Source organism: Budorcas taxicolor, chromosome 2 (genome assembly GCF_023091745.1).
Source record: "Budorcas taxicolor isolate Tak-1 chromosome 2, Takin1.1, whole genome shotgun sequence".
Taxonomy (NCBI): Eukaryota; Metazoa; Chordata; class Mammalia; order Artiodactyla; family Bovidae; genus Budorcas; species Budorcas taxicolor.
Window position 1 is genome coordinate 142,120,798 of NC_068911.1, and position 26,478 is coordinate 142,147,275.

At 39.6% G+C, this 26,478-nt stretch overlaps 1 protein-coding gene across 1 annotated transcript in view; it reads left to right on the forward strand.

The window, feature by feature from the left end:
- Positions 1 to 26,478, forward strand: part of UNC80 (unc-80 homolog, NALCN channel complex subunit) — a 209,402-nt gene that overhangs the window by 38,168 nt on the left and 144,756 nt on the right. Inside the window, exons 8-18 of the mRNA XM_052662586.1 lie at positions 739 to 1,000; positions 1,982 to 2,116; positions 4,113 to 4,329; positions 5,299 to 5,439; positions 6,548 to 6,816; positions 7,888 to 8,256; positions 13,755 to 13,901; positions 16,318 to 16,465; positions 18,954 to 19,102; positions 21,253 to 21,419; positions 22,394 to 22,492. Coding sequence (XP_052518546.1) covers positions 739 to 1,000; positions 1,982 to 2,116; positions 4,113 to 4,329; positions 5,299 to 5,439; positions 6,548 to 6,816; positions 7,888 to 8,256; positions 13,755 to 13,901; positions 16,318 to 16,465; positions 18,954 to 19,102; positions 21,253 to 21,419; positions 22,394 to 22,492 — 2,103 coding nt within the window. The remainder of the gene's footprint in view (positions 1 to 738; positions 1,001 to 1,981; positions 2,117 to 4,112; positions 4,330 to 5,298; positions 5,440 to 6,547; positions 6,817 to 7,887; positions 8,257 to 13,754; positions 13,902 to 16,317; positions 16,466 to 18,953; positions 19,103 to 21,252; positions 21,420 to 22,393; positions 22,493 to 26,478) is intronic.

Genomic DNA, 26,478 nt, shown 5'->3' on the forward strand with positions numbered 1-26,478 from the left:
TTGTGATTTATAAAAAGAAGTATATACTATTTTGTCTTCCCCCTTGTTTCTGCCACAAAGTCCCTATAATCCTTCAGTTCAGTTCAGTTCAAAGTGATGAGCGGAACAATTATCTTTTGCTATGTTAATAAGGTGACTTTTGGACAGCATGTAAGTTTAGGGGCTTTTGTTTGTTTAGTTCTATACAGTTTCCTTGGCTCCTTTACATAATATTATCAAATTGAAATTTAAAAATCCTTATGAAGTACTACACATAAGGATTATTCCCATTTCTATCAAGGTACAAGTCAACCTGATGGCTTAGTATAAAAGAAACATCCTAATGTGAACCTCATCTGTTTCTATAGACCACCACACCAAATTACTCACTAACTGTACCGACTACTTGACTCTCCTCCACCTGCTTGAAACTCATGACTTCTTTTTAAACTCCATTCCTTCATAGGCATTGTTTCCTCTGACTGAAATGCTGACCCACTTTCCTAACCAATGCTCAGTTTTGCCTGGATAATTGCTACCTGACCTTCAAAACTCTCTCCAGTGTCTCTGCTTCTAGGTAGCATCTAGCAAAAGTAGGATGAGTGAGGCCATTTAGGAGGATGGTAGGATGGAACAGACAAGAGACAAGCAAGTGACTAAATGAACCAGGGAGAAGAGCAGAGCTATAAGCCATGTTTTGCCACCCCTTGGGATGTATGACTTCTAGTATAACCATGTGCTTTCTGCCATTGGAAACAGGGTCTCTCTCACGATACCTCCATGCCAAAGGTCTCGCTATGCCACCTACTTTGATGTTGCTGTTCTTCGCTGCCTACTCCAGCCACACTGGTCTGAAGAAGGCACTCAGTGGTCCCTGATGTACTATCTACAAAGACTGAGACACATGTTGGAAGAGAAGCCAGAAAAGCCCCCAGAGCCAGATATTCCTCTCCTGCCCAGACCCAGGAGCAGCTCCATGGTGGCAGCAGCCCCCTCACTAGTGAACACACACAAAACCCAAGTAAGAGCATCTCGGATCCATTGTTTTTTCAACAAACAACTTTGCCGTAACAGTGTCTTTTTTTCTTCTGTGTATCCAGCTCTTATTTATCCCATTGCTGTTTGATTGGTGGGTTCCCCTGATACTATTATCCTTTCCCTTCCATCTTTTACTACTGGACCATTTTGCTGTTCTATTTTGCAAAATTCCATTTTGCATTTAAGAAGTGCTTCCTAAATGCCTCTTACCCACACTAATCTAGAGCAAGCTTCTGTTGATTCATAATAATGGAAAATGGGTCTTCTGGCTAATCAAAGTGCTAGTTAATAAAGAGGTTTTGTATATAACTGTCAATTACCAATATTATAAAGTGCATGACTCTGGTGTTTTACTGAATATGATTTAACCTCCTGTGCAGAGCTCAAAATTTTCCTATGCCTCAATGTCACCTTTCACGATATTGGTTTTTGATACATAGTCTTGCTATTTATTATAGATGTTTGAAGAAATAAACTGAATATGTACTGATGACATCCCCATGAAAATCACTTTTTGATAAATGAAAGTACTAATAGCAGCTTAAATACTTGTTCCCTTTTTCAACATGTTAAATATGTAAAGTATGATCTGCATTGTGTTGCAGTTGTTTGAGTTTATTGAAATGTGAATTGGCTGTATCTGAAATATGTCTGCATATTCTGAAAATAAACAGGAGTGATATCAGAATGAAAGGGAAATATGTTCCGTTTTAGTAATAGAAGATTCTGCCCAGAGTGAACATCTCCTCTGGTGAATCATTAAATGGAAAAACACATTTTTTAAATAGAAAAAGAAATACCTACTCCCTTCTTATTTTCTTAGCTTTCTTAAATCTGGAACTTTGTGGTCTCACTGTTGAAACCTCCAAAAAGAAGTTACAATTAGTATGAAATATATCTCTATTGTGATATGAAATATATTTCTAAGTCCTTGACCATTAATCTATTTTTATTGTCTATTAAGGATCTCACCATGAAGTGTAATGAAGAGGAGAAATCTCTCAGTCCTGAAGCCTTTTCCAAGGTTTCATTGACGAATCTACGCAGGTCTGCCATCCCAGATCTTTCTTCAGATCTTGGCATGAACATTTTTAAGAAGGTGAGTAGAACCACTTAAAAAAAAAAAAAACAGTAACAAAAAAAAAAAGTAGGGCATGAAATGCTTCTGATTGTACTGCTGAGTCACGTGGGTTGAGGAAGGGACCTCAGAATAGAGGTCCACTCCCAGTTATAGCACTGACTTGCGGTATGACCTTGGGCAGCATGACCTTTCACATTCCCTCCCTGTGCATGAGTGCTTCCCATTTTGCACATTATGTGGGGTTGTTACGGAGCTCAATCCTGATAATATGTGTAAAGTGCTTCTAGTAGTGTGGTCATGGAGATAGTTGTGGTAGCAGTGATGGTATCGTACATTTGTATAGCTCATCTCATTCTACCAAGCACTTCATATAAATAATTCTTATTTAATCCAATGAGACTTTTATTCTCCACAATTTGCACCTAAGAACCTGAGTCTTATTACAGTTCTTAGAGTAATGGGGTCAGCATAGAACGTTCATTCTTGAAGTCATCTCTTAAAAATTTTAAGGCAATAGAAAAACCAAGCTTTGTGATAATGTAGTAAATCCTTATAACTGACCATTAGCTTTACTACTGTCACTTCTCTTTGTGAGTGACAGTGTAGGTTTCCATTCAGCAAACATTTATTGCACATCCACAAGAATCTAGAACACTAAAGCTGGGAAATTAAAAGTTGAGTCTTTGTGTAAATAAACTGACTTGGGAGTCAGTTGATTGGTTCAAATTCAACTCCTACCATTTTCTACCCATATGATACTGGCCAAATGATATTGGTTTTTTCATTTATAAATGGGTACATAATATACTTACCTCAAAAGGTTATGATAATTGAGATAATGTGTGTAGAGTCTTTATTGGGCCTAGTACTTAGCAAGTACTCAATAAATGTTAACTATTATTTTCAACAATAAAAAAGAAATAAGACTGTGCCTTAGAAACTTTAGGTAGTTTTAGAAAGGTTAAGTCCAAACTCAAAACTAGATCTTCTAATTAAATATTTCACGCTCTTATTAATCTACTCTTTGCCTCTCTTTTTTATAGCAAATGGAGCTAATCAAACAGAAAATAACATGTGTAAGATAATGTATGTGTGGTGGCTTATTTTATTCTTTGGCAAAATGACTAGTTTGAGTCAATGAAGAACACAGAATTACCAACCTATCTATAAGCTTAGAGTTTGCTATGCAACCTTGATAATTCAGTAAAAGACAAATGCTGTAGTTTTTCTAAAAATGTTAATCAGTAGGGGGAAAAGAAGTTTACAGTTCTGATTGCATGTGAGAATCTCTGCAGAACTTTTAATAAATCAACGGCCCAGGCCTGAGCCTGGATCTATGAACTCACAATTGCTAAAGACTAGGCCCAGACATTAATATATTTTAAAAACTTCAGGCAATTCTAAACTCTTAGATATACTGGATCTTGAATTTCTTTGACTGTTAGGTCATAGGGTTGTACCAATGCCTATTCTGCATCTTCTTTGCCTCTCCTATGAACAGAGGTATGCATCTGAAGTCGTTTGGCTGAAACAATGGATCTGTCTTGAAAAATGGAATAGAAAAAGACTGATTGGTCTACGTGATGGCTCAGGGTTCCTATATACTAACCCAGGGTTTCTCAAGTTTTACCAAGCATCAGAATCACCTGCAGGACTTGTTAAACATTGCTGGCCCTCCCCTTTGGCTTTCTGATCTAGTATGTCTGGGGTTGAACCTGAGACTGCATTTCTGACAATTTCCCAGGCACCGATGCTGGTCCAGGGACCACACTTGGAGAAACAATCCTCAAGCCCAACCTGGCAGAAAAACCTAGGAAATATGTTATCTTTTTCTTAATTTCTTTCACTCCTTTTCACATTGTGGAAATTTCTCGCATCTCTACTGGATGACATTTGGTGACTTTCTGAGTCTCCTTTTCCTGGAACATTTCCTGAATTTTACTCCAACCCTTTGGGAAGCAGATGATAACCTTGCCTTTGTCCTGTGCCTGACCTTCATCTCTTATCCCTGTAGTTCAAGAGCCGCAAAGAAGACAGAGAGAGGAAAGGTTCCATCCCGTTCCACCACACAGGGAAGAGGCGGCCTCGGAGAATGGGAGTGCCATTCCTTCTGCATGAGGATCACCTGGATGTGTCCCCAACTCGTAGCACATTCTCCTTCGGAAGTTTCTCTGGGCTTGGAGAAGACAGACGAGGCATGGAAAAAGGAGGCTGGCAAACCACCATTTTAGGTGACCACAAGGACCTTTGAAAGTAGGGCAGAGCTTCTTTGACCTGTTTAGAAATCTGGATCTAGGGCTCCCAGGGAAATCTGTACTTTTTTTGACAGTTTAGTCGAGAAATCTGGGCCCAGATACAGCCTCCCCAGGACCCAAATAATGCTGTGTCTTCATAGACAAAGAAATGGAAATAATTGAATTATACAAGAATCCTGTATAATTAGAAAGCCCTATTTCTGATCATTCTATACAATGATTCTTTAAATTTTATCGAAGTACAATTTATATATAATATCATGCTAATTTCTTCTCTATAGCAAAGTGACTCAGTTATATATATGTATTTATATATATTTTTTCATATTCTTTTAATATTTCATATTCTTTTCACCTGATATCAAATAGAGTTCCCTGTGCTATCCAGTATGACCTTGTTGTTTATTCACCTTGTGTATAATAGTCTGCCTCTGATAATCCCAAACTCCCATTACTTTCCTCCCCTACCCTGCCTTCCTCTTGGCAACTGCAAGTCTGTTCACAGCAGTATATCATTCTAGACATGGAAACATGGCCTTAGAGGGCTCTGTGCACTAACTTTGTGAATCCAAAGACAGACTTTTCTTTCACTCAGATATTAAAAAAAGAAGATGTAAAGAAAAGAAAAGGTAGCTTTTTTTTTTCTCTGTCTTTCTGGATGTCATATTAAGAAGACCAGGTTAAAATCAAGAGATGACAACTAGCAGGGGCCTAACAGATGGTTTCTGACATTTGGCTTAGATTGGGGCTGACCTTCTCACAGGCAGCTTCATCAATCATCTCAACCCTGAGTGTTCCCAAGGGAGATTTAATTCCTGCTAGTCAGCTGTGCCTTGCAGGCTTCCTAATATCCCCTGACTGTCACTGCCGTCCTTTGGACAGACAAAATCTTGGCAGAACATCTTTCAGATTTTCTAACCGTCTTGTGGTCCTTGTCCTTCTCAGGGAAATTTACCCGGCGGGGCAGTTCCGACGCAGCCACCGAGATGGAGAGCCTGAGCGCCAGGCACTCCCACTCTCATCACACGCTGGTGAGCGACCTGCCAGACCACTCCAACAGCCACGGGGAAAACATCGTCAAGGAAGGTGGGTCGGAGGCGGCCCCTGCAGGCGGGACTTCAGGTTTCTTTTCCTGTTTCCTGTTTTTTCTCCATGTTCCATTTTCATTGTAATCTGGCTCCATGTGCTTTTTGAAAACTTGCACTTGTGTATTTTATGGCTGGATTATTTGTGAGCCGTTCTTAAAATCTCCTTAGTAGCAAGAGCTATGGGATAGCACACTGTGAACACCATACCTCTCAGAGGAAACACAAGGGCAACCCATTCATTCTATATTTGTTTTCACAAGAGCATTGACCTACAGGAGACTTCTGGGACTTCTGTCACATCCCTCTGAAAGGCTTGTCCATCTTCAGGGCAGGAAAATCCCTGCCTTCTAAGATCACTGATTCCCTTTCCAGACAGCTGCTATTCTGTGCTTTATGTGGAGCAAACATGTGCCTCTGGATGAAATCCAAGATGGGTTCTTAATCTGTGCTCTTCTTAACCTATGAGTATAAATTTAGTCCCTCTTTTCCCTGGACTGTACTTCAAGTATTTGATGACATTTGTTAGTTACCACCACGAATTTATGTTCCATAATTCTTAAGCAGAAGAGAAAAAAGAATCTTTCTTGTTTTCTGTTGCCTAAATATATTAAATAAAACCAAATATTTTCACAGCTACAAACTTGCGGGGAAATATTTCAACCAAATTGGTTTAACTATTGGAGGAGGAAATGGCAACCCACTCCAATATTCTTGCTTGGATAATCCCATGGACAGAGGAGCCTGGTGGGCCCCAGTTCATGGGGTCGCAAAGATTCGGACACAACTGAAGCAACTGAGCACAACACGGTGTAAATAACCAATAGGGTCTATCATCTAACTGCGTAAAAAGCACCAGTTAGACAAAAAATTATATCCTGGGTCTTAAGAAAGCCAGTTAAGAATTCACATTTTCTATAGCCTTCATTGTTTGTCAGATATTATTATACATGACTTAACACCATGGGAGTTGACAATAGCCTTGAAACTCTCCATCAAATATATGCCATAGCTGTGACTGTGGTCGTGATTTAAATAGTAGGTTAAGTGTCTAACATGATCTTGTAGGTTCATATGGGGGAAGTAAGACATTGCTTTCCTTTTTCTAGTGCGATCTCAGATCTCCACTATTACAGTTGCAACCTTCAATACCACGTTGGCATCGTTCAACGTCGGCTACGCAGACTTTTTCAGTGAGCATATGCGGAAGCTCTGCAACCAGGTGCCCATCCCTGAGATGCCGCACGAACCCCTGGCATGTGCAAACCTGCCTCGAAGCCTCACAGACTCCTGCATAAACTACAGCTACTTGGAAGACACAGAACATATTGATGGGACGAATAACTTTGTCCACAAGAATGGCATGCTTGATCTTTCTGTACGGAGCAAGAATTTTTCTTACTGAAGCTCAAAAGATAATGAATCTTTGGTCCAGTTTTTACAATGTTGGGTAAAATGGACATATAAGTTCTTAGAAATGTTGAGTCTTTAAATGAAAAAGCTACACTTAAAAAAGAAAAAACCTTTTACAAGTGTATCACCCATCTTAGATGTACCTTTTCTTTTTTTGAGCATCACTTTAGATTTGATCTGATATTAGAATATTTTTATAATTGAAAAATGTTAGTGAATCCTGAATACACTTAGTAAATATCTGTGTAGTTGTGTTTGCTAAGTCCCTCATTTTCTAGACCAGAAGTAAAAAATTCTGCTTGTTTTCTTTTGTTATACAGGCAACATGACTATAAACCACCCAAACAGCAAGAGAGAATGAATAGAAGTCCATTAAAACATTTAAACCTGCATTCTCAAGAATGCCTGTCTTGATTATAGTTATTAGCAAATGAAAGAGTTGTTATATTTTACAAATATATTTCACACAATTTTTAAAATTTCACATTAGGGAACCTGGCTCAGCAAATAATTTAAAATATTAAAATCAATAGAAAGACATAATTTAAACATGCATATATTTTGCATTTATAATTAAATGTAAATAATGATGCAATTGCAAATGTTCCTCTCTTATATGCCTAAGGAAACCTTTGCTCTTCACCGATTATTACTGGAAAGGATTACTGGCAGAGGATTAAAACACTTTGATTTTAGAAATCAGTTGAGCAAGTTTCCATTTGGGCAAATAATTGCTCTCCCATTAATCCATTATGCTTTGTTATCTCCATTAACTGTCTATATTATGGCAATTTTAGAGTCCTTAAATGAGATAACACACTTGTACATTTTTAATTCCTTGGGTGATTTGTTGATTAAGCACATATACAAGGTTCCAATGCAGCATAATAAGATCATCTGAAAATTACCTGAATTATTTATACTTATGTGCATAGAACAGCCAAAGGAAATGCAATAAATGGAATAGCCAAATCTATTTAGGAAGAGGTAATTCAAGTAACTTAACCACTCTCTGATTACTTTTGTCTTCCCCCAGGTGGTTCTGAAGGCCGTTTATCTTGTCCTTAACCATGACATCAGTTCTCGCATATGTGATGTGGCACTGAACATTGTGGAATGCTTGCTTCAACTTGGTGTGGTACCCTGTGTAGAGAAGAACAGAAAGAAGAGTGAAAACAAGGAAAACGGAACTGTAGAAAAAAGACCAAGTGAGGGGACTTTCCAATTCAAAGGAGTATCTGGAAGTTCCACCTGTGGATTTGGGGGCCCTACAGTGAGTGGAGCTGGAGATGGTGGAGGAGATGAAGGAGGAGGTGGTGATGGAGGAGGTGGAGGAGGTGATGGAGGAGGAGGTGGAGGAGGTGGAGGCGGCCCCTATGAGAAGAATGATAAGAACCGAGATAAGGTATGAATGAACCAGCTTTGGCATACTCATGAAATGTTATTCCTGATTTCTTTCCATATTTTTGCATGCCAGCAATTTGTTGGCTCCTTAGCCGCTAGTCACTAGTCCATAATAAGCAGTATGCATGCATGCATGCTCAGTCACTTCAGTCGTGTCCAGCTCTTTGCAACCTTATGGACTGTAGCCCACCAGGCTCCTCTGCTCATGGGATTCTCCAGACAAGAATACTGGTGTGGGTTGCCATGCCCTCCTCCTGAGGATCTCCCAGATCCAGGAATTGAACTCACATCTCCTGCATCTCCAGCATTGCAGGCAGATTCTTTACTGCTGAGCCATCTGGAAACCTCTAATAAGCAGAATAATTTTTCTGAAAAACATTAAGTTCTTTCTCTTGATTTAAGGAACACATTTTAGGTAGCCTGCTTCAGTCACAGTTAAAGAGAAGAAAGGGGAATTTTTGTTTAGTAAGTTGATTTGTTGGTATGAGTTTAGAAGACTAGCCTTTGTCCTCTTACGTCTCAGTGTGCCACACCCAGATGCCTTTATCGTTCTCATTAGTTATTGTTTCTGAATTTAATTTCCTTTGACTTGACAACACCTGATTTATGATTTCAGCACTTAACATCAGTAATTAGTTTTCTAATTTGAATTTTAAATAAGAATTACTGCAGCTATATTGATATAACTTATGCTATTTCAATTTGAGATCTTAGTTGGAAAATACTAAGTAATTGAAATCAAAAAAGAGATTTGAATCTCTAACAGGTGACGATCTACATATCAGGCCAAGTGTTTACATGTATAAGATTTCATGGTGCAGAGTTCTACTACCTATATATTATCTTAAACATAAATTGTTGACTTTTTGTGGGGTATCGGGTTTTTACATCTGAAGGTGTGCAGAGCTCCTTCCTCTTTTTGTTCCCCTTCCTCTCTTTCTAGTCCTACCTCATGCCTGTTTAATTTGCATTCATCATGTTTCTTTCCTCATGGTCTATTCTCATTTTTCCCAATATTTGTGGACTCTCATCCAATAATTCCTGCCCCAGTATTCTTAGGTTCCTGAACCTAACTTTTCCTTTAGGATTTCTTCTACTGCCTCACTCATATTTACATATTTTCCAATTCTAATAGAATCTTCTGGTACTTGATGTTTCCAACTTTTACATTCCCAAACATCACTGAGGACAATTCAAGGGTCCTCAGATCTCATTGTAGATTAAAATTATCAAAATGTTGATATTAATCACAAGGGATTTGAACTTGGATCCCAAGGTCTAAGGGATTTTTCAGTCAAAAGTTATGTAGGAATTAGTAAACAAATACAAAGTATAAGGACCACATTTATAAACACAGCAAACAGTAAGATTCTTTATTTAAAATTGTTTTACCTGTCAATCTAGGTGACAACTCAAAGAGATGATAGATAGAACTATGTCATTTTGTTGCAAAATTCAAGGGAAAATAGGAAAAACAAAAGTTGTCAAATTTTAATAAGCTCTTATCAGTAAAACTTAGAGATATGCTAAACTGATGAAGCTCTGTTATGTTTGGGGCTTCCGAGGTGGTGATAGTGGTGAAGAATAGGCCTGCCAGTAAAGGAGACATGGGATATAGGTTTGATCCCTTGCTATGTTTATTGAGGATTTATGAAGTTTATTATTAGTATTTTGTTTGGGTTTTGTTTTAGTTCTAAAATTACACCCAACAATGGCACCCCACTCCAGTACTCTTGCCTGGAGAATTCCGTGGACGGAGGAGCCTGGTGGGCTGTAGTCCATGGGGTCGCTAAGAGTCAGACACAACTGAGTGACTTCACTTTCACTTTTCACTTCCATGCATTGGAGAAGGAAATGGCAACCCACTCCAGCATTCTTGCCTGGAGAATCCCAGGGACGGGGGAGCCTGGTGGGCTGCCGTCTTATGGGGTCGCACAGAGTCGGACACAACTGAAGCGACTTAGCAGCAGCAGCAGCAGCAGTATTCACATCTAATTTTTTATTAAAGAGCTACAAATGTCTTGCCTATCTAGATATTATACATAATCTAAATATTATTAATCTATTATATTATATAAATATAAATCTATTATATGTAATCTAGATATTATATGTCATATATAGATATTATGAACACTAGAAACTTGATAATATAAATGTTACTTTGACCAGTTACTTTTGATTAGGATGGGGTTTTACAAAGTCAGATGTGTTCTCCAAAACAACCACAAAAGATGCAAATGTTCTGTAGTTAGTTCTGCAAAATAATATTCTTTGTAATGCGGAGAATTTATAAAACTGTACTGGAACGTAGGTCAAGTGCATTGTGCTTGTGATTCACACAGGTCTGCTCTGCCTCCAACCCATCTGTTATTTTCAGTGGAACTTGGAGTTTATCTAATTTTGCAACCTAGTAATACCAGAAGCATGGGGGAATTGATTAATTCAGAAGAGAAGATCTAATTTCTATTTCTATATTTGCTGCAAACGAGTACTGAGAACTTGAAATGTTATTTAGTATATGTCCTGATTTCTGCCTATAACAGGCTACGTCTTTCTGAATGTCTCCTTCTGGAGGAGCTGAAACCCCAAGGACATCTGAAGATCCAAAGAAATACAAATAGATATTTACAAAAAGCTTTGGGAGCCAGGAATTTTTTTAAGGAACATTTAATAGTTTTTAAATGTTCATAAATCAACCTTCCAAATCAGCTCTTCCCCAGAGTGACCTTTTCTGAGGCACAACTGCCTCTGGCCACACAGGCTGTGTACTCCACAAGAGCTCTCTGCCAAGGAGGCCAGGCAGGACTGAAATCAGGGCCAGTCAAGGCTGCTTCTAGTAAGAGGCACCTTTTAATAGAAGGTGCCTACTACTCACTTTTTCTAATTCATCCTTCTGGAATAGTGCCTTTTCTAACTTGCACAAAGTTGCCCCCAAAGGATAGCAGTGCCCCACACCTAGAAATGAGCTTCCCTGGTAGCTCAGCTTGTAAAGAATCCACCTGCAATGTGAAAGACCCAGGTTCGATCCCTGGGTTGGGAAGATTCCCTGGAGGGAGGGCATGGCAACCTACTCCAGTATTCTTGCCTGGAGAATCCTTTGGACAGAGAAGCCTGGTGGGCTATAGTCCACGGAGTTGCAAAGAGTTGGACACAACTGAGTGACTAAGCACAGCACAGCTAGAAATAATCATTAACACTGGTTTTGCTATTATTATGCACCTCACTTGTTTTGCCTCACAAACTCTGTGAGACGGATATTTTATGATTTCCCTTTTGTGAGGCATAGGGTGTTAAGTAGCTTGCCCAAGGTTATGGAGCTAAGATTTTAATTTAAACTTAAAATGTTTATGAATTGGTGAAGGAATTCACCAATTCCTACACCAGTCATGCTCAGTCATGTTGGATTTTTTGTGACCCCATGGACTGTAGCCTACCAGGCTCCTCTGTCCATGGGATTCTCCAGGCAAGAATACTGGAGTGGGTTGCCATTCCTTTTTCCTGGGGATCTTCCTGATCCAGGGATTGAACCTGGGTCTCCTGCATTGACAGGCAGTTTCTTTAACCTCTGAACCACCAGGGAAGCCACTGGTGGAATATATGTACATATAAATTAATAAATGTATGTATGTTCTATGTATGTATATATATATGTATGTTTGAGTCTTCCATTTGTAAGCATCTGAGCTGCAGAGTTCCCAAGAAACAGACTCGGACAAAGAGATGTGTGCAGGAGGTTTGATGGGATATCCACTCAGGATTGACATCTATGAAATGTAAAAGCAGCAGGATGGAGCCAAGAGAGAAGCTGAATTGCGATGTCGTTGTAACAGAGACTTCAGCCCCTCACACAGGGAGCACCAGAGTTGGGATGGTTCTTCAAAGTAATCCCTGGGTAAAGTTAGGGAGCCCACCTTATTCCATGACCTCCCTCCTAACCCTCTTTATGCCCTTGACCAATCATTGGAGGTGGACTGCTTCCAGGAGGAGAGCATAATGTGGGTCAAGGCCGATCTCTTTAGCTAAGGACAGTGCCTGAAGAGGAATTCACCTGAGAGTTATCAGCCATCAATAATTCCAGCCTTGATTCATGGCAGGAGAAGGGAACGACAGAGAATGAGATGGTTGGATGGCATCACCGACTCAATGGACATGAGTTTGGGTAAACTCCAGGAGTTGTTGATGGACAGGGAGGCCTGGCGTGCTGCAGTTCATGGGGTCGGAAAGAGTTGGACACGACTGAGTGACTGAACTGAACTGAACTAAATACTTACAGCAGCTCAGAGAATGAATGTTCAGTTCTGAAGGGGGCGGGGGCATTTCTGGGCATTACAGCCACTACCTGAGGCTTTGGTTATAAAAAAAAAAAAATGACCCAATTACATAACATTAGGGGAGCCGAGGGAGTGTCTCGTCACATAATGAACAGCACATGATGTCTAGATAACTCTCATACCTGACACACCCTCCCTGCATTTGAGTATTCATTCTGTGTGGATGGCCCCAAAGTTTATGTATCAACCTGAGCATATGACTTATTTTATATTTGGCACAGTAAACTCATGAAGTAGGAAGGGAAGCTATTAAGAGCCTCAGTTCACAAGTGGGAAAACTAAAGCACAAAGAGACTCGTTCATTTATCTAACGTCATGTGCAATTAAGGAGTGGGAGCTGGACTCGCAGGTGGCTGTGCTGACAACAGAGAGTCACTAGAAGGACCGAGGAAGGTTGAAGCTTCCTGAAGGTTATGGTGCAGATCTGCATCATTCCTTAGCAACAGCTTCCTTATGCTTCTTTGGAAACAATTCAAGGATTTTCTGGAAGCTATGCTCTCCACTTAAAGCAAGGATTACACGAGTCAAAAGAGAGGATAACAACAGTTCATCTCCGGGGGACTTCCTATTTAACCTCGAATGAAGAACCCACGTTGAATATTTACAAAAAAATTTTTATTCTCACTTTGTTTATACATGAGTATTACAATACAGCAAAAGTAAAAAAAAGAAAAGAAAAGAAAAATCCTTTGAAAATGTCAGAAAATGCCACATGATTTCAAAGTTTCAGACTTTGATCAGTTCCAGAAATTTAGCAAAAATCTTTGCCTAGTGATACTATCGGAAAACTGCTGGTAAAGGTACCTTCTGGAAAAAGCTGTTTGCCTTTATCATTGATAGCCCACACTGTCTCTCTCTAGACAGTCATTCTGATCACCTGTCAAGCATATGAAAGCACCTCTTCTACGGAAGAGGTCTACATCCATATCCTGTAGCACTAGAGGGTATTCAAAATGCATAAATATTTTTCTTTCTTGTAAATCACGTTCTAGATTTTCCAAAAAATTAACATGCCTGTTGAGCCCTTGACAATTCTACTTCCCAAACTCCAGGGGCTCACTGTAAAACATATAAACTTGGTTTAATAATAAAATAGTCTCCGTAGCAAAAGAAACTAAGTAACTAAATAAACAGCATCCTCTTTCTCTCTCATTCTGGGTGCTAGGATGAAAGTACACCGGTAAGCAACCATAGGCTTGCCCTAACCATGCTCATCAAAATCGTGAAGTCCCTGGGATGTGCCTATGGTTGTGGAGAAGGACACCGAGGGCTCTCTGGAGATCGTCTGAGACACCAGGTATTCCGGGAGAATGTAAGAGAATTAAAGTAGATTCCATTTCCTCTTCCTCTTCTCTCCTTTCAAATTAGGAATGAGTCCTTTGACAATGAGGGTCAGTGTTCCCTGAAAAAATATTTTGTTTTGTGAGGGTAATTAATGCTGTCATAAGGTGGGAGAATTCCCACAAGAAAATCTCAAGACATCTTAAACCCAGGCTTAGAAAAGTGTAATTGGGAAAATAACTTCTGCCTCCTGCCTAGGGCAGGCCAACTCCCAGTTGGTAAAAGGATGTATAATTGGAACATGTGAATTATAGTTTGAAAGAACATTGCAAAAATGAATATATTTAGCAAAATTCTGATGGTCTGTGAGAAATGACTTTTTAATCACCTGCCTGGGTACTATGGTAGCATATTTTATATTAGAAAAAGGGATCTACCTTTCAGATTGAGTTTGTTGTTTTTAGATATGGAAAATGGCCCTTATTGGGACAAAACAGGACTACAAAAGTAACCATTTTCTGGCTGCTGTGTTTGACAATGAACCTTGACTGCTAAATATTGGGTTGACCAAAAATTTCCTTTAGACCTTTTCATAACACCTTAAGGAAAATTCAAATGAACTTTTTTGGCCAACCCAATATTTACAGTCACATCCCTTTGAACTGTGTGAAACTTGAAACTCTGCCCTGAGGTTTGCAAAAAATAATTCCTGTAACGGAACATGGAAATGTAACTCTAGCTCATTTTCACTTGCCTCTGCTGATGACTACTTTTCCCTTCAGACTTTGGCAATAACCCACCTCTACAACAAGTTAAACCTGGAACAGTTGCCTCATACATAGTTTGAACTGAAATCATAAGAAAATAGTCCCTGACAAATAAGAGTTTGATGCAAATTTGAGTCTAGGAAACCCTTTGGCATATCTTAGCAGAGTTTTAGGGTCATGTCAAAATCCAATGCCAGCCATTTTTCTTTGGTATTAGGTTTTGTCATGAAATGTTCACACAGTATCAGCATGCTGGCTTTCTTTCTTAATCTGTCATATACCTACCTACCCATTTATATATCATTCTCTTTCTTTTCTATTCTATTGTGTCATATTAGCTTATTATTTGTATGTGGGGGGGTTTATTCTTAGTAATTACTTTCTCTAAATTCTAAAACTTGAAAACTTTGACCAAGATCTAGATTTTGGGGCCCCAAATTTTAAGAAATCAAAATAATAAATAATAAGGCAGTAGAAGCTGACACTACCCCCCTCTTTGCACATATGTTTATGATTTTGGGTCTTTGATTTTTATTCTATCACAGTATGAATAAATGCCTTCAAGGCTAAAATTACATTACATCTCATGCAGAAAACTAATTCTATGAAATGAAATACCAAAATATAAAAAGAAGCGTCACGCTGTAGTTGGAAGTTATAAACTGGCTCTGATATCAGGACCTGTCTTTCTATACGTGGAGAAGGTTAGGGCTAGTTGGATCAGGAGACACTTGAGAGATTACTGTTACTGCTTATTCACGATGTTTTCTTCTCTCAAGAGTACTGAGTGTTTCCTATCAGGACATCGAGTTTTCTACTTACCTTCTCAACTTTGTTGATTTATATGGCAGTGCCTCCATTTTCTTGTAGCCCAGTTTTATACTCATTATCAGGATTATACTTACTTATCCATGCTTAGTAAACACATAGTCCATGAGATAGAAATTTGAGAAATCTCCCCTGGAAATGTCTCAAGGGTCTTTCCCTCCTGACCATATAAAAGAACTCTGGATAAACACTTTCTAGAGCACCCTCATGCCATCCATTGTTTTAAGTCACTTCAGTTGTGTCTGACTCTTTATGACCGTTTGGGCTGTAGCCCACCAGCCTCCTTGGCCCATGGGATTCTCCAGGCAAAAATACTAGAGTGAGTTGCCATGCCCTCTTCCCAACCCAGGGATCGAGCCTGTGTCTCTATGCCTCCTGCACTGGCAGGCAGACTCTTTACCACTAGCGCCGCTTGGGAAGCCTCATGCCCTCTATTAAATCTATTTAAATTCAAAATAGCTGAGTCTGGGGGAGGTTGTCTTCTTCTCCCTGCGTAAAGCCTCTGAAGTTTCTAATCATTGATTACCAATCCTATCACCTATGTCAATGTTACACTTTTTTTCATTGATATCTTAAAATCTTGATCTTGGCAAAAATACTGAGCTATTCCTGGGGCAGCATGAGCCTTTAGTTTGGGGTTTTTTCTGAGGAGAAGCCCTTCTCAAAGTCTTCTCCCCAGCCTGCCTCTGCCCATCTTAGTTTCAGACGTGAAGGGCTGGCGGAGCTGGCAAATTACCAATCAGGAGGGGTGCATGGGGACCTTTGCCTTCTGAAGGCTTCTGTCTGAGATCAGTGGTATCCCCAGCGTAAGCTGGTACCTGTGACTTCTTCACTTTTCTTCCTTCCTTGCAGGCCCAGAACTGCCTCACTAAGTTATACAAGCTAGATAAGATGCAGTTCCGACAAACCATGAGGGATTATGTGAACAAGGACTCTCTCAATAACGTAGTGGACTTCTTGCATGCTTTGCTAGGATTTTGTATGGAGCCGGTCACTGACAGTAAGTAAAGCTGTGCCGAGTTCTAGGAGAAATCGCTGTGAAGTGAAGCAGGTAGTGTTTCTGAGACACCCTAAATCTGTGGTAATAGAATGGAGAGGAAAAGATATATGTTTGTGTGTGAGTGTGTGTGTGCCCGTGTGAGTCTTGTGTGTAATAAAACATAAACGTGAGAAGCTTGCCCATCATCTGATGATACATTATGGAGGCCTTTTGAGGACAACTTAGCTCAGCAAATGGAAACTCAATGCGGAAAAGCCGTGACACCCTCACCTGCAGTGCCACTGTCCTCACGCTCTGCCCACAGCACGCCTCTCTCTCAGCTGGCTTTGCTGTATGACTGCTGAGGCAAGGATCTAGGAACAAAAGGATATTTTCATTAGTTCAACAAAATGAAGTGAGCACCTTTTATGTGCTTGGTGATTTTTTCGCAAGATAAAATAGGAAAGAGAAAAAATGACTGCAGTAAACATAGTAGTAATGTAACTTCGATATACACATACACTGAATTAAAAAAAAAAAAACGGACAAAGGGATCTACAAATAGGCCCATAAACTATAGCTTTATGGCTTTAAGAAAACTCCATCATAGAGCCCTATATTGCAGGGATAGACCAATGAACCCAAATGGCATCCACAATCAATGAACACTTTCAGTATCACTTGAATACAAATGCAGTAATGAAATGAAGGTGATGCAGGAAGCCTGAGTTGACTAAAATACACATTTTAATTGAAAGCCTGGGAAGAAACATCTTTTTAGTATAGGTTTTTATGGTTTAAGTAGTATTAATGTGATAGTGGTTGATTAGATTACAATGGAGCTGTATTTGATGGATTTAGAAAGTTTTCCTGTTTGTACCCTAGGCTTTTGGAGAAGGCAATGGCACCCCACTCCAATACTCTTGCCTGGAAAATCCCATGGATGGAGGATCCTGGTAGGCTGCAGTCCATGGGGTTGCTAAGAGTAGGGCACAACTGAGCGACTTCACTTTTACTTTTCACTTTCATGCATTGGAGAAGGAAATGGCAACCAACTCCAGTGTTCTTGCCTGGAGAATCCCAGGGACGGGGGAGCCTGGTGGGCTGCTGCCCATGGGGTTGCACAGAGTCAGACACGACTGAAGCGACTTAGTAACCCTAGGCTTTATTGTTTGGTTTTCACATTAAAGGAAAATATTGTTCCCCTATAGATCCCCTGAAATAATCTGTTATTGAAGTTGCTTTAATCCAAGCACATAACAAACCTGAAAAACAATGACATAAGAATTGGGGTTGAGATACTGCAAGAGAAATTCTTGATTGCATTTTTTTCTCTTTTTAAACCTATTTGAGATAGAAACTATAAGAGCAGACTAAGACATTTCTTTCTGTAAAGTCTAAAGATAACCCACAGCCCTTTGATACAGACAGTGAGAGGTTAATCATAAAGTATGTAATCACCGCTTTAAAGTGATGAATTCCCACTGAGATTCTTGAGAAGGTTAAGTGGCTCATGGAGAATCATCCAGCAGAGGCACACATCCTGTCTGATCTGTCTTGAAGCTGCAGGTAACTGGTCCCTACGGTCCCCAGGTGGCTTGCAAGCTTGCAATACTCTGGCAAGTCCACAGAACACCTGAAGTGTCCATAGAAATGGGAAAAACTGGCATAAACTGCCACATTGGGTGATGGCCTCAGGTCACTGGCATTTCATGTGTGAATGAGTTAGGAGGTGGCTCCAGGAGAGGTTGTAGATTTTTCCAACTTATATGCCCGTGGAGTCTCTGGAAGCAAGAAGCTGCTAGAAGTCTTGTGTAGCTTTTGTCCAGAACACTTTTTGTCAGTCTCATTTCTGATTTCTGGTGCTGATGTTAATTCCCCTACAGGGCCCTGTCTCATCTCTTCTCTCCACTGCACCACTCACCTAGTTGGCCCTACATCACTCCACTTCTCACAGACTGAACAATTTCCACTGAGAAACCAGCATTCTTCACCACCAAAAAAAAAAAACAAATCAAGTCTGTCTCCATTGAGGGACCACTTAGTAAACCATCTTTTTAAAAAAATTATTGTCTATCTAAACACTACTTAGGTTTAACAATTTTTCTTAGGGTCGACAGTTGTCCTCTTTTTGTTGCTTAGATTTATTGATGAAAACATCCACTAAGTGATGGAATATGTCATAGTAATAACCCTGAAGGAGATTATGAGCTGTTTATCTCTAAGTCCTCATTAGGTGGTCAAATCTGGAGTGCCTTCAATCCTCTGGTTCTGTATTTTTTGTGTGTCCATGCTCAGTTGCTCAGTTATGTCTGACTCTTTGCAACCTCATGGACTGCAGTCCACCAGGCTCCTCTGTCCATGAAATTTTCAGACAAGAATACTGAAGTGGGTTGCCAATATTTTGTGTAGCCCTTCACTAACTCCTGGATGCCAAGTACTTCATTACTTCTTTAAACACTGTACCTGAAAGGAAACACTGCCTTTAATTGGTACCTTTGCATTCCAGACAAGGCTGGGTTCGGAAATAACTTCACCACGGTGGACAACAAATCCACAGCCCAGAATGTGGAAGGCATCGTCGTCAGCGCAATGTTTAAATCCCTCATCACACGCTGCGCTTCAACTACTCATGAATTGCACAGCCCTGAGAATCTGGTGAGAAGCTCACCTTTTCCTCCCACAGGAGTTCTCAGTTTTATGCCATGACCTTGAGAAAGAGAAGTTGAAATCTAAAACTAAAAAGTTAAAATATCTATGTATTTTCCCAGTGTCACCAGCAACTCACAGTAGAAACCAGCAATACCTTTCTCCTCCCTGTCACTTGTCATCGTACCTGCAGATGGGCTTATCTCTTCCATCTCAGAGGTTCTGTGGTAGTTGGCGAAATAGTTGCCAGGTATTTTGAGCCCTTCAGAAAGAAGGTGCTAGAGCCCAGCATGCTGGTTTGTGAAATACTAAAGAGCGTTATACCAAGCTTTTGTTTGAAACCACATTTACTTTAATAACTAATTCAAATATGCTGCTGAAATGGGTTTTGTCTTTTTTTTTATCAAACACCAATCTTTTAGCTACTCTTCACAAAAGACTGTGTTAATTAAACCACCAAGGCCACAAGTAGAGAGCGCCAGGTTTTAAAAGATTAGTGTTTATTCCTGCCAAGAAGATTGTGGTTTGGGATAGTAAAATATAGGTGAAGACTGACGCATCTGACATGACTAATGAATTCAGGTCTCTCAGAGGAGTAAAGAAGCATTTCTGTATCTTACTAATCTGTTAGCTATAATGACTTCTATGCAGAAATCAGCCCATTGACACATATGGACACTATCTGTTAATCTGCTTAAATCAGAGAAATAGTTGTAAGTTATTCTAAATTACTGAAACTATATATTCACTTGAGATAAACAGAACAAAACCCCGAATGAAAAGGAATTTGATTTTGCTGATTGTCAAGCCTCCCAACAAGGTTCTTGGAAGTTGAGAATAACTTGCGTACCATCCATGTTTTCAGTTTGGTCATAGCAAGAAGTAATTTGACAAGTTGATTATAGAATATATGAGCTCTTATAAGTCTTACCTACCATGTGCATATATAGAAGAAATACTACATTTCTTAATTTTATTTAAATCAATTTAAATTTGGCTTTGAACCTCCATTCCACCAGAATGGCTGGAAGTTGAAGCTCAGTCATTCTTGGGCCTCCCAACTTCAGAGAGTAGGGCAAATATTCTCAAGTCTTAGGCAGGACCCAGGGCTTGTGGTGAGGCTCCATGGGTTTCAAGCATCAGTTATATCTGTTCGCATGGTGCTCTCTGCTGCTTAGGGATGGGCACTCTTGTGAATTTGGAATCCTTGTTTTTTGGAGTCTTGCCTTCCATGGAGGAGCTACCACATTGCAGAGTGAGGGCATAAGGCCTTCTTCTCACAGGACCAAAAGGATACTTTATGTTTTCCTCAGTGGCCCTTCCTTCTGCTTTTCTAAAGATGGGCATAACTGTCCCAGTGGTTTTAGATTTTGAAACCCAAAGCTCTAAGGTGGGTTTTAGGCTTCTGTGTTCTTCTTCATCATGAACCTTTCCTAAGACACAGAATATACTAACTACCTTCTTAGAGAAGACAGATGGACAGATGGGGAAATGCTGAATGCAAACCTTAATATCTTAAAAAAAAGAAAAGAAAAATGTCCTGCATTAAATATTGAATCACTAATACGTTGGTTTTAATAGCCTTGTGTCTTTGTAAGTCTGTAGTCAAGTTCATGTTCAAATGGGCTACAACATACATATGATTTGCTAAGTCTATGTAGAAAAATGTATCATCCTTGAATGTCAGACTCTATTAGAATTGTCCAGAAGGTTTAGCATAATTTATCACAGTGATGCCAAAAATTTGGAGAAGTTGAATAGAGACTGAAATCTCTAGTCTAGACAAAATTCTGATTCCCTTATTTTTTGCAGGCATCGCTTCAGAAGTCCCAAGAGACATAATTAAGAGTTTGGAGATTCAGTTGTTATAAAAGTATAAACTGATGTCTTTCTAATATCACAGCCAACTTTCTAAATACGTAGCATGGTGACTATCCTTTTTCATACTAAGAATGACAGGCAAGGATTTTGGTAATGTTACCATAGGAACAATGGAGGGGCAGGATACCATTAGCTGCACTGTAGTAATCTGTCTTCCTTGTATGATTCCAGTGCTTATCTAAGTCTAAGGAATTACCTTCTACCCCTCTTCCTATGAATATTCTTCAAAGACTCAACTATCTTTCTTTCCCCACACTTTCCTTCTGGCCTCCAAATAGGGGCTGTATTGTGACATCCGTCAGCTGGTCCAGTTTATCAAGGAGGCCCATGGGAATGTCTTCAGGAGAGTGGCCCTCAGTGCTTTGCTTGACAGTGCTGAGAAGTTGGCACCAGGGAAAAAGGTGGAGGAAAATGAACCGGAATCTAAGCCTGGAAGAGGAAAAAGGTTGGAAGCTTGAGCTCTCTGAATATGAGGGTTTGCCCAGTCTATAGAATATAATGTCCTGTTGTATTGTCCATGATGTGAAATTCCAGGGCAGGGATGAAGGACTGTCTTGTATGAGTGATAACACTGGCAGTGGCCCAGCTGCAGCTTAGAAAACGGATGAGTTTCCTATCAAAAAAATGCTGCCTCTGTATGAATCAGAGCTCAGTTGATCCCAAACTTTCATACACTTGGACCTTACTTCATAGCTCTTACTTATCTGGTAAAATGCTATATATGTTTAGTCCCTTCAATAGGTATAACTTATATTTTTTGTCCAGAAAGAAAAATCAATTACTGATACCATATGATTCTGTTCAGTAAGTAATATTTTTAACATGGTGAAAGATAAACAACTGAGACATGTCCAGTTATGTTTTCTTCTAGTAAACATGAATTTAAGGGTTTTGCAGGTGACTCAGTGGTAAAGATTCTGTCTGCCAATGCAGGAGATGTGGGCTCACTTTCTGGGTCAGGAAGATCCCCTGGAGAAGGAAATGGCAACCAATTCCAGTATTCTTGCCTAGGAAATTCCATGGATAGAGGAGCCTGGCAGGCTATAGTCCATGGGGTCACAAAGAGTTGGACATGACTCAGTGTCTAAACAACAACAGGAAGCATGAATTTATTGTATGCCTGTTCCATAAGAAATGTCACTTATGAAGATTAAAAGAAATGTCTCAGTTTAACATCCTGCCTGCAGTTACTGCCTCTGTGTGCAATGATGGTATTGCAGTGTTCTTAGGCAATAATGCAGCTAGGTCATAAGTTAAATGGTAGGACATAAATTCCATAGCACATAGACTCATGATGGTATAGGGGATGTGCAGTCCATTTAGGTTGTCTGTAACAGTGTTTTGCTTTATGAAGTCTACGCATTACTGAGAAGTGGTGTCCTGCTCTGCTGTGATTGGTGGAATGCACCATTTGCACAGGTCAGAGGCGGGAAGCGTGGTGGATAAAGGCCAGGTGACTGCCGCACCTGAGGAATGTCGCAGCTTTATGTCCGGTCGCCCCTCACAGACTCCAGAGCAGTAAGTAGAATTAGCTTTGTTTCCAATGCAATGGGCTGAGCACTTCCTCCTGGAAGAAATTCTATTTCCCAAGCTGCTATTTGCTTTTCGTTTCTGTTGAACTTCTCCTTGCTTCTGCCCTTTACTTTTCATTCCTGTGCGGCTTATCTCTACAGGCTCAAATCACAAGTAATCAACTTCATGCTTCCAGGAAGCCTCCCTCACTGCCTTTCCTATTTCCAGCCTCTACCCTGCTTCTGTCTCCCATGCACAATCTTGCAGCTAAATCTTGAAAAGTAGCATGTATAGCAGGTACGAGGGCGATGTCATCCACTTCCTTGCTTAAAATATCACTTATAAATCACTTATAACTGTCAATAATTGAAGCTTTATCCAGAAATAAGTAAGATAATCTTCTCTCATGTCCAGCTTTACCTGGAACAGACTCATCCATTTCATCTTGGTTCTTGGTTCTCTCCAGAGATCCACTCTACTGCCTCTGATATCAGTTTATTTCCATTTTTGATAATGGCAATATCAAAAGCATCATGAAAATAGCGCCCCCAGAAAATGTTAGGATTATTGTAAAAACTAAATACCGTCTAGTTCCATACAAGACTCATTTGTATGCATTCTTTTGAGACCTATTTACTCATAAGTGATGTTGATCAATACTTAAAATATGATCCTTTTAGTATGCCATTCTATCTCCCAAAACCATTATTTAGTACAAAATGATTATTATTCCAGAAATTCTGTAGGGTATTCTGGGTTTTATGGTATCCCTTCTGTACGGGCAAGGAAGTCATGTCATCACATAGGACCCTGGCAACCCACAAGCAAGCAAAACCTTTAAGGAACAAAAAGCCTGCACAGTTCTTATAGCCCTTCAAAATTTTAGAAACTGCCCCTAAAATGATTGGGTAAAAGTAGTTCAGTTGCTCAGTCGTGTCCAGCTCTTTGCAACCCCATGGACTGCAGCATGCCAGGCTTCCCTGTCCATCACCAATTCCCAGAGCTTGCTCAAACTCTTGTCCATCGAGTCAGTGATGCAAGTAAGGAGAAGATAAATCAATTCCATGGGTCCAGCGACCATGTGAGTTTTTAATTAACCACTACAGCCCCAATGCCTCAGTGGGCCTTGCTGGGTCCATAGTAGGCTCTTAATATATATCAAGAATGAATGTATGACAGTCAATGAGAGGATGGACTTATTGAATTACCATTAAGCCTTTGTCTTCTTTAATTTCTATTCTCAAAATTGAAGTTCAGTTTTTCCCTTAAAGACGTTTTTAAGGACATAATAAAAATCCAAACATAAGTTCTAAGGGGAAAAAAAAATGTGAAAGGCAAAGATTTGTCTGAGGCTGAATAACCAACCATAAGACTAGTTAAAAGTCCTTACATACAGAATCTATCCAAAAAAAAAAAAGAGAGAGGACTTTTTTCCCCAAAATAACACTAACAACTATTGAGTTAATCTGAACAATAAGAATGATTTAATAAGTTAACTAGATTTAAAACATAAAACTATCTACCTTGATAGGTGATCTAGTTTCCTCAATTGCAGATACTCTCTTTCTGTAGTTCTATAAATACCACCTGATTTCTTAGCATTTAGCATGTGTCTATTCTCTCCCTTGAGGAAAGATACATGTTTTAATATGCCTCTGCATAGCAATTTCCACTTGTGGGGGTGTCGTAGAATGTCAAGTGTGGGAATTTTCCCTGCTCCAAGTGGGCCCAGGAGATGAGCTGCCACATGTCCTCTGTTTAGCACTGAAGAAAGGTGGGTGGGTAATCCTGGCTCCTACTCTGTTTTCTCTTTCTCTCTGTTCCCCTTCCTTCCCCTTCATACCCTTGGCTTCTCTGTTTTCCCTCTTAAAAGTCACATTAACTGAGTGATATTAAAACCAGTTCTATGTGCCCATTTCTCTGAAACTCATGATTGATACATACCCTTTGGACAAAGCTGATTTGGCACTTTATTATAAAGCTGATCAATTATAGCTTCCCTGGATATTTCCCCACTCAGGCCACATAGTCAATACTCACCATTGTGTCACACATTCCCCAAAGGTAAAAAATGCTTCATACATACACTGTGAGCATTTGATAAAATAACAGGGAAGTCAAATTTGGAAACACTGATTTAAATTCACACTCTAGGGCTTCCCTGGTGGCTCAGGCAGTAAAGAATCCACCTGTAATGTGGGAGACCTGGGTTCGATCCCTGGTTTGGGACGATCCCCTGGAGGAGGGCATGGCAACCCACTCCAGTGTTCTTGTCTGGAGAATCCCCGTGGACAAAAGAGTCTGGTGGGCTATAGGCCATGAGGTCGCAAAGAGTTAGACATGACTGAGCAACTAAGCACCCCAATATCTGAGAAGCAGAATGTCCTGCATGAAAATAATAATTAAAGATTTGGGGCTTCCCCGGTGGCTCAGTTGAAGAATCTGCCTGCCAATACAGGAGACAAGGGTTTGATCTCTTATCTGAGAAGATCCCACATGCCACAGGGCAACTAAGCCCGTGTACCACAACTACTGAGCCTCGTGCTCTGGAACCCAGAAGCTCCAACTGCTGAGCCCTTGCCCTGCAACTACTGAAGCCTGTGTTCCTGGAGTCTGTGCTCCACAACGAGAGTAGACACCATGATGAGAAACCCTCCCACTGCAATAGAGAGTAGCCCTCACAGCAACAAGGACGAGCACAGCCAAAAATAAATACATAAAATTATTCTTGAAATGATAGTTAAAGGTTTTTATTACTCTCATGACATTTTGAGAGAGAAAACCTGCATCCCTATATAAATATCCCCAGAAAATGATTGTTTTTATACAGTATTATCAAATTTTAGGTAGATCCCAGGTTTAACCCCAATGCTTACAAATAAATCATTACCTAAAACCCCCAAAACAAATTTCATCATATGTTACTATTTTCTCTAACCTTTTCTTTCCAAATGACTAAGTAATATATGTTGATCAAGTTGCCAAATGTGGAAAACACAAAAAAATAGAGAAAAGTAATTGTAAAATCAGAATATCTTCAACTAGAGATAACCACCATCAATATTTGGTATATTATGTTGAACACACATTTGAGCATGTGTACAGACAAGTTTACACACAGACACATAATCACATGTGTGCTTCTTTAAAAAAACTAACCTGATGATAACTTGCTTAATCCATTTGTTTGACCACTGCCTTTTAACTTTACAATATATCATGAATGTACCTCTTTTCATTAGTCTTATGAAAATAGCATTTTAATGACTACAGAGGGTGCCATCATATGGAAGACCCACAATTTCTTCAACTGTTTCCCTAGAATTGAATATTGAAATTGTTTCCAGTGTTTTAACATTGGCCCAAAATCTCAGTGAGCATCTAACCTTCTTAAATCTACATCTTAGTATATTGTTCCATCATTTCCTGGGAATATCTTCCTGGAAGTTGAATTTCTGTGTCATTGTTGTAGACATAAGCTCTACATCACATATTACCAAATTACCTTCCAGAAAGGTTGAATCATTCTATCTCACCATGACTGTATCATAGTACCCTTGCTTTCTTTCCATCTCCTTACCCCTTCTTAATCTTTGTCTTTTTAATGAGTGAAAATAGAGATCTGATTTCAACTGGCCTTTTTTTTGTTAATACCTAATGAAATTAAACTCTGTATTACCATTGGCCACTTGTCTTTCTCCTCTTGTGAAATGCCCTAGTCAAAAATCCCTTTGGCAATGTTCCCATTTGTCTTATTAAGTCAGACTAAACTTTTTTTTTTTACTTTTAAGCTGTAAGATTCTTTGACATAAGAAAGCTAAATAATCAGGCATCATAAAAATAACAGTGAAAAATTATGGTATGATGCATCCCCTGGGTGTGGTGATTGTATTTGATTTATTCATGCATTCAAATATTTTTATGAGTTTATTTAGGGACAAGAATTATACGGTCCTGAGGTGGAGATGGGGGTAGAATATGGTACTACACAC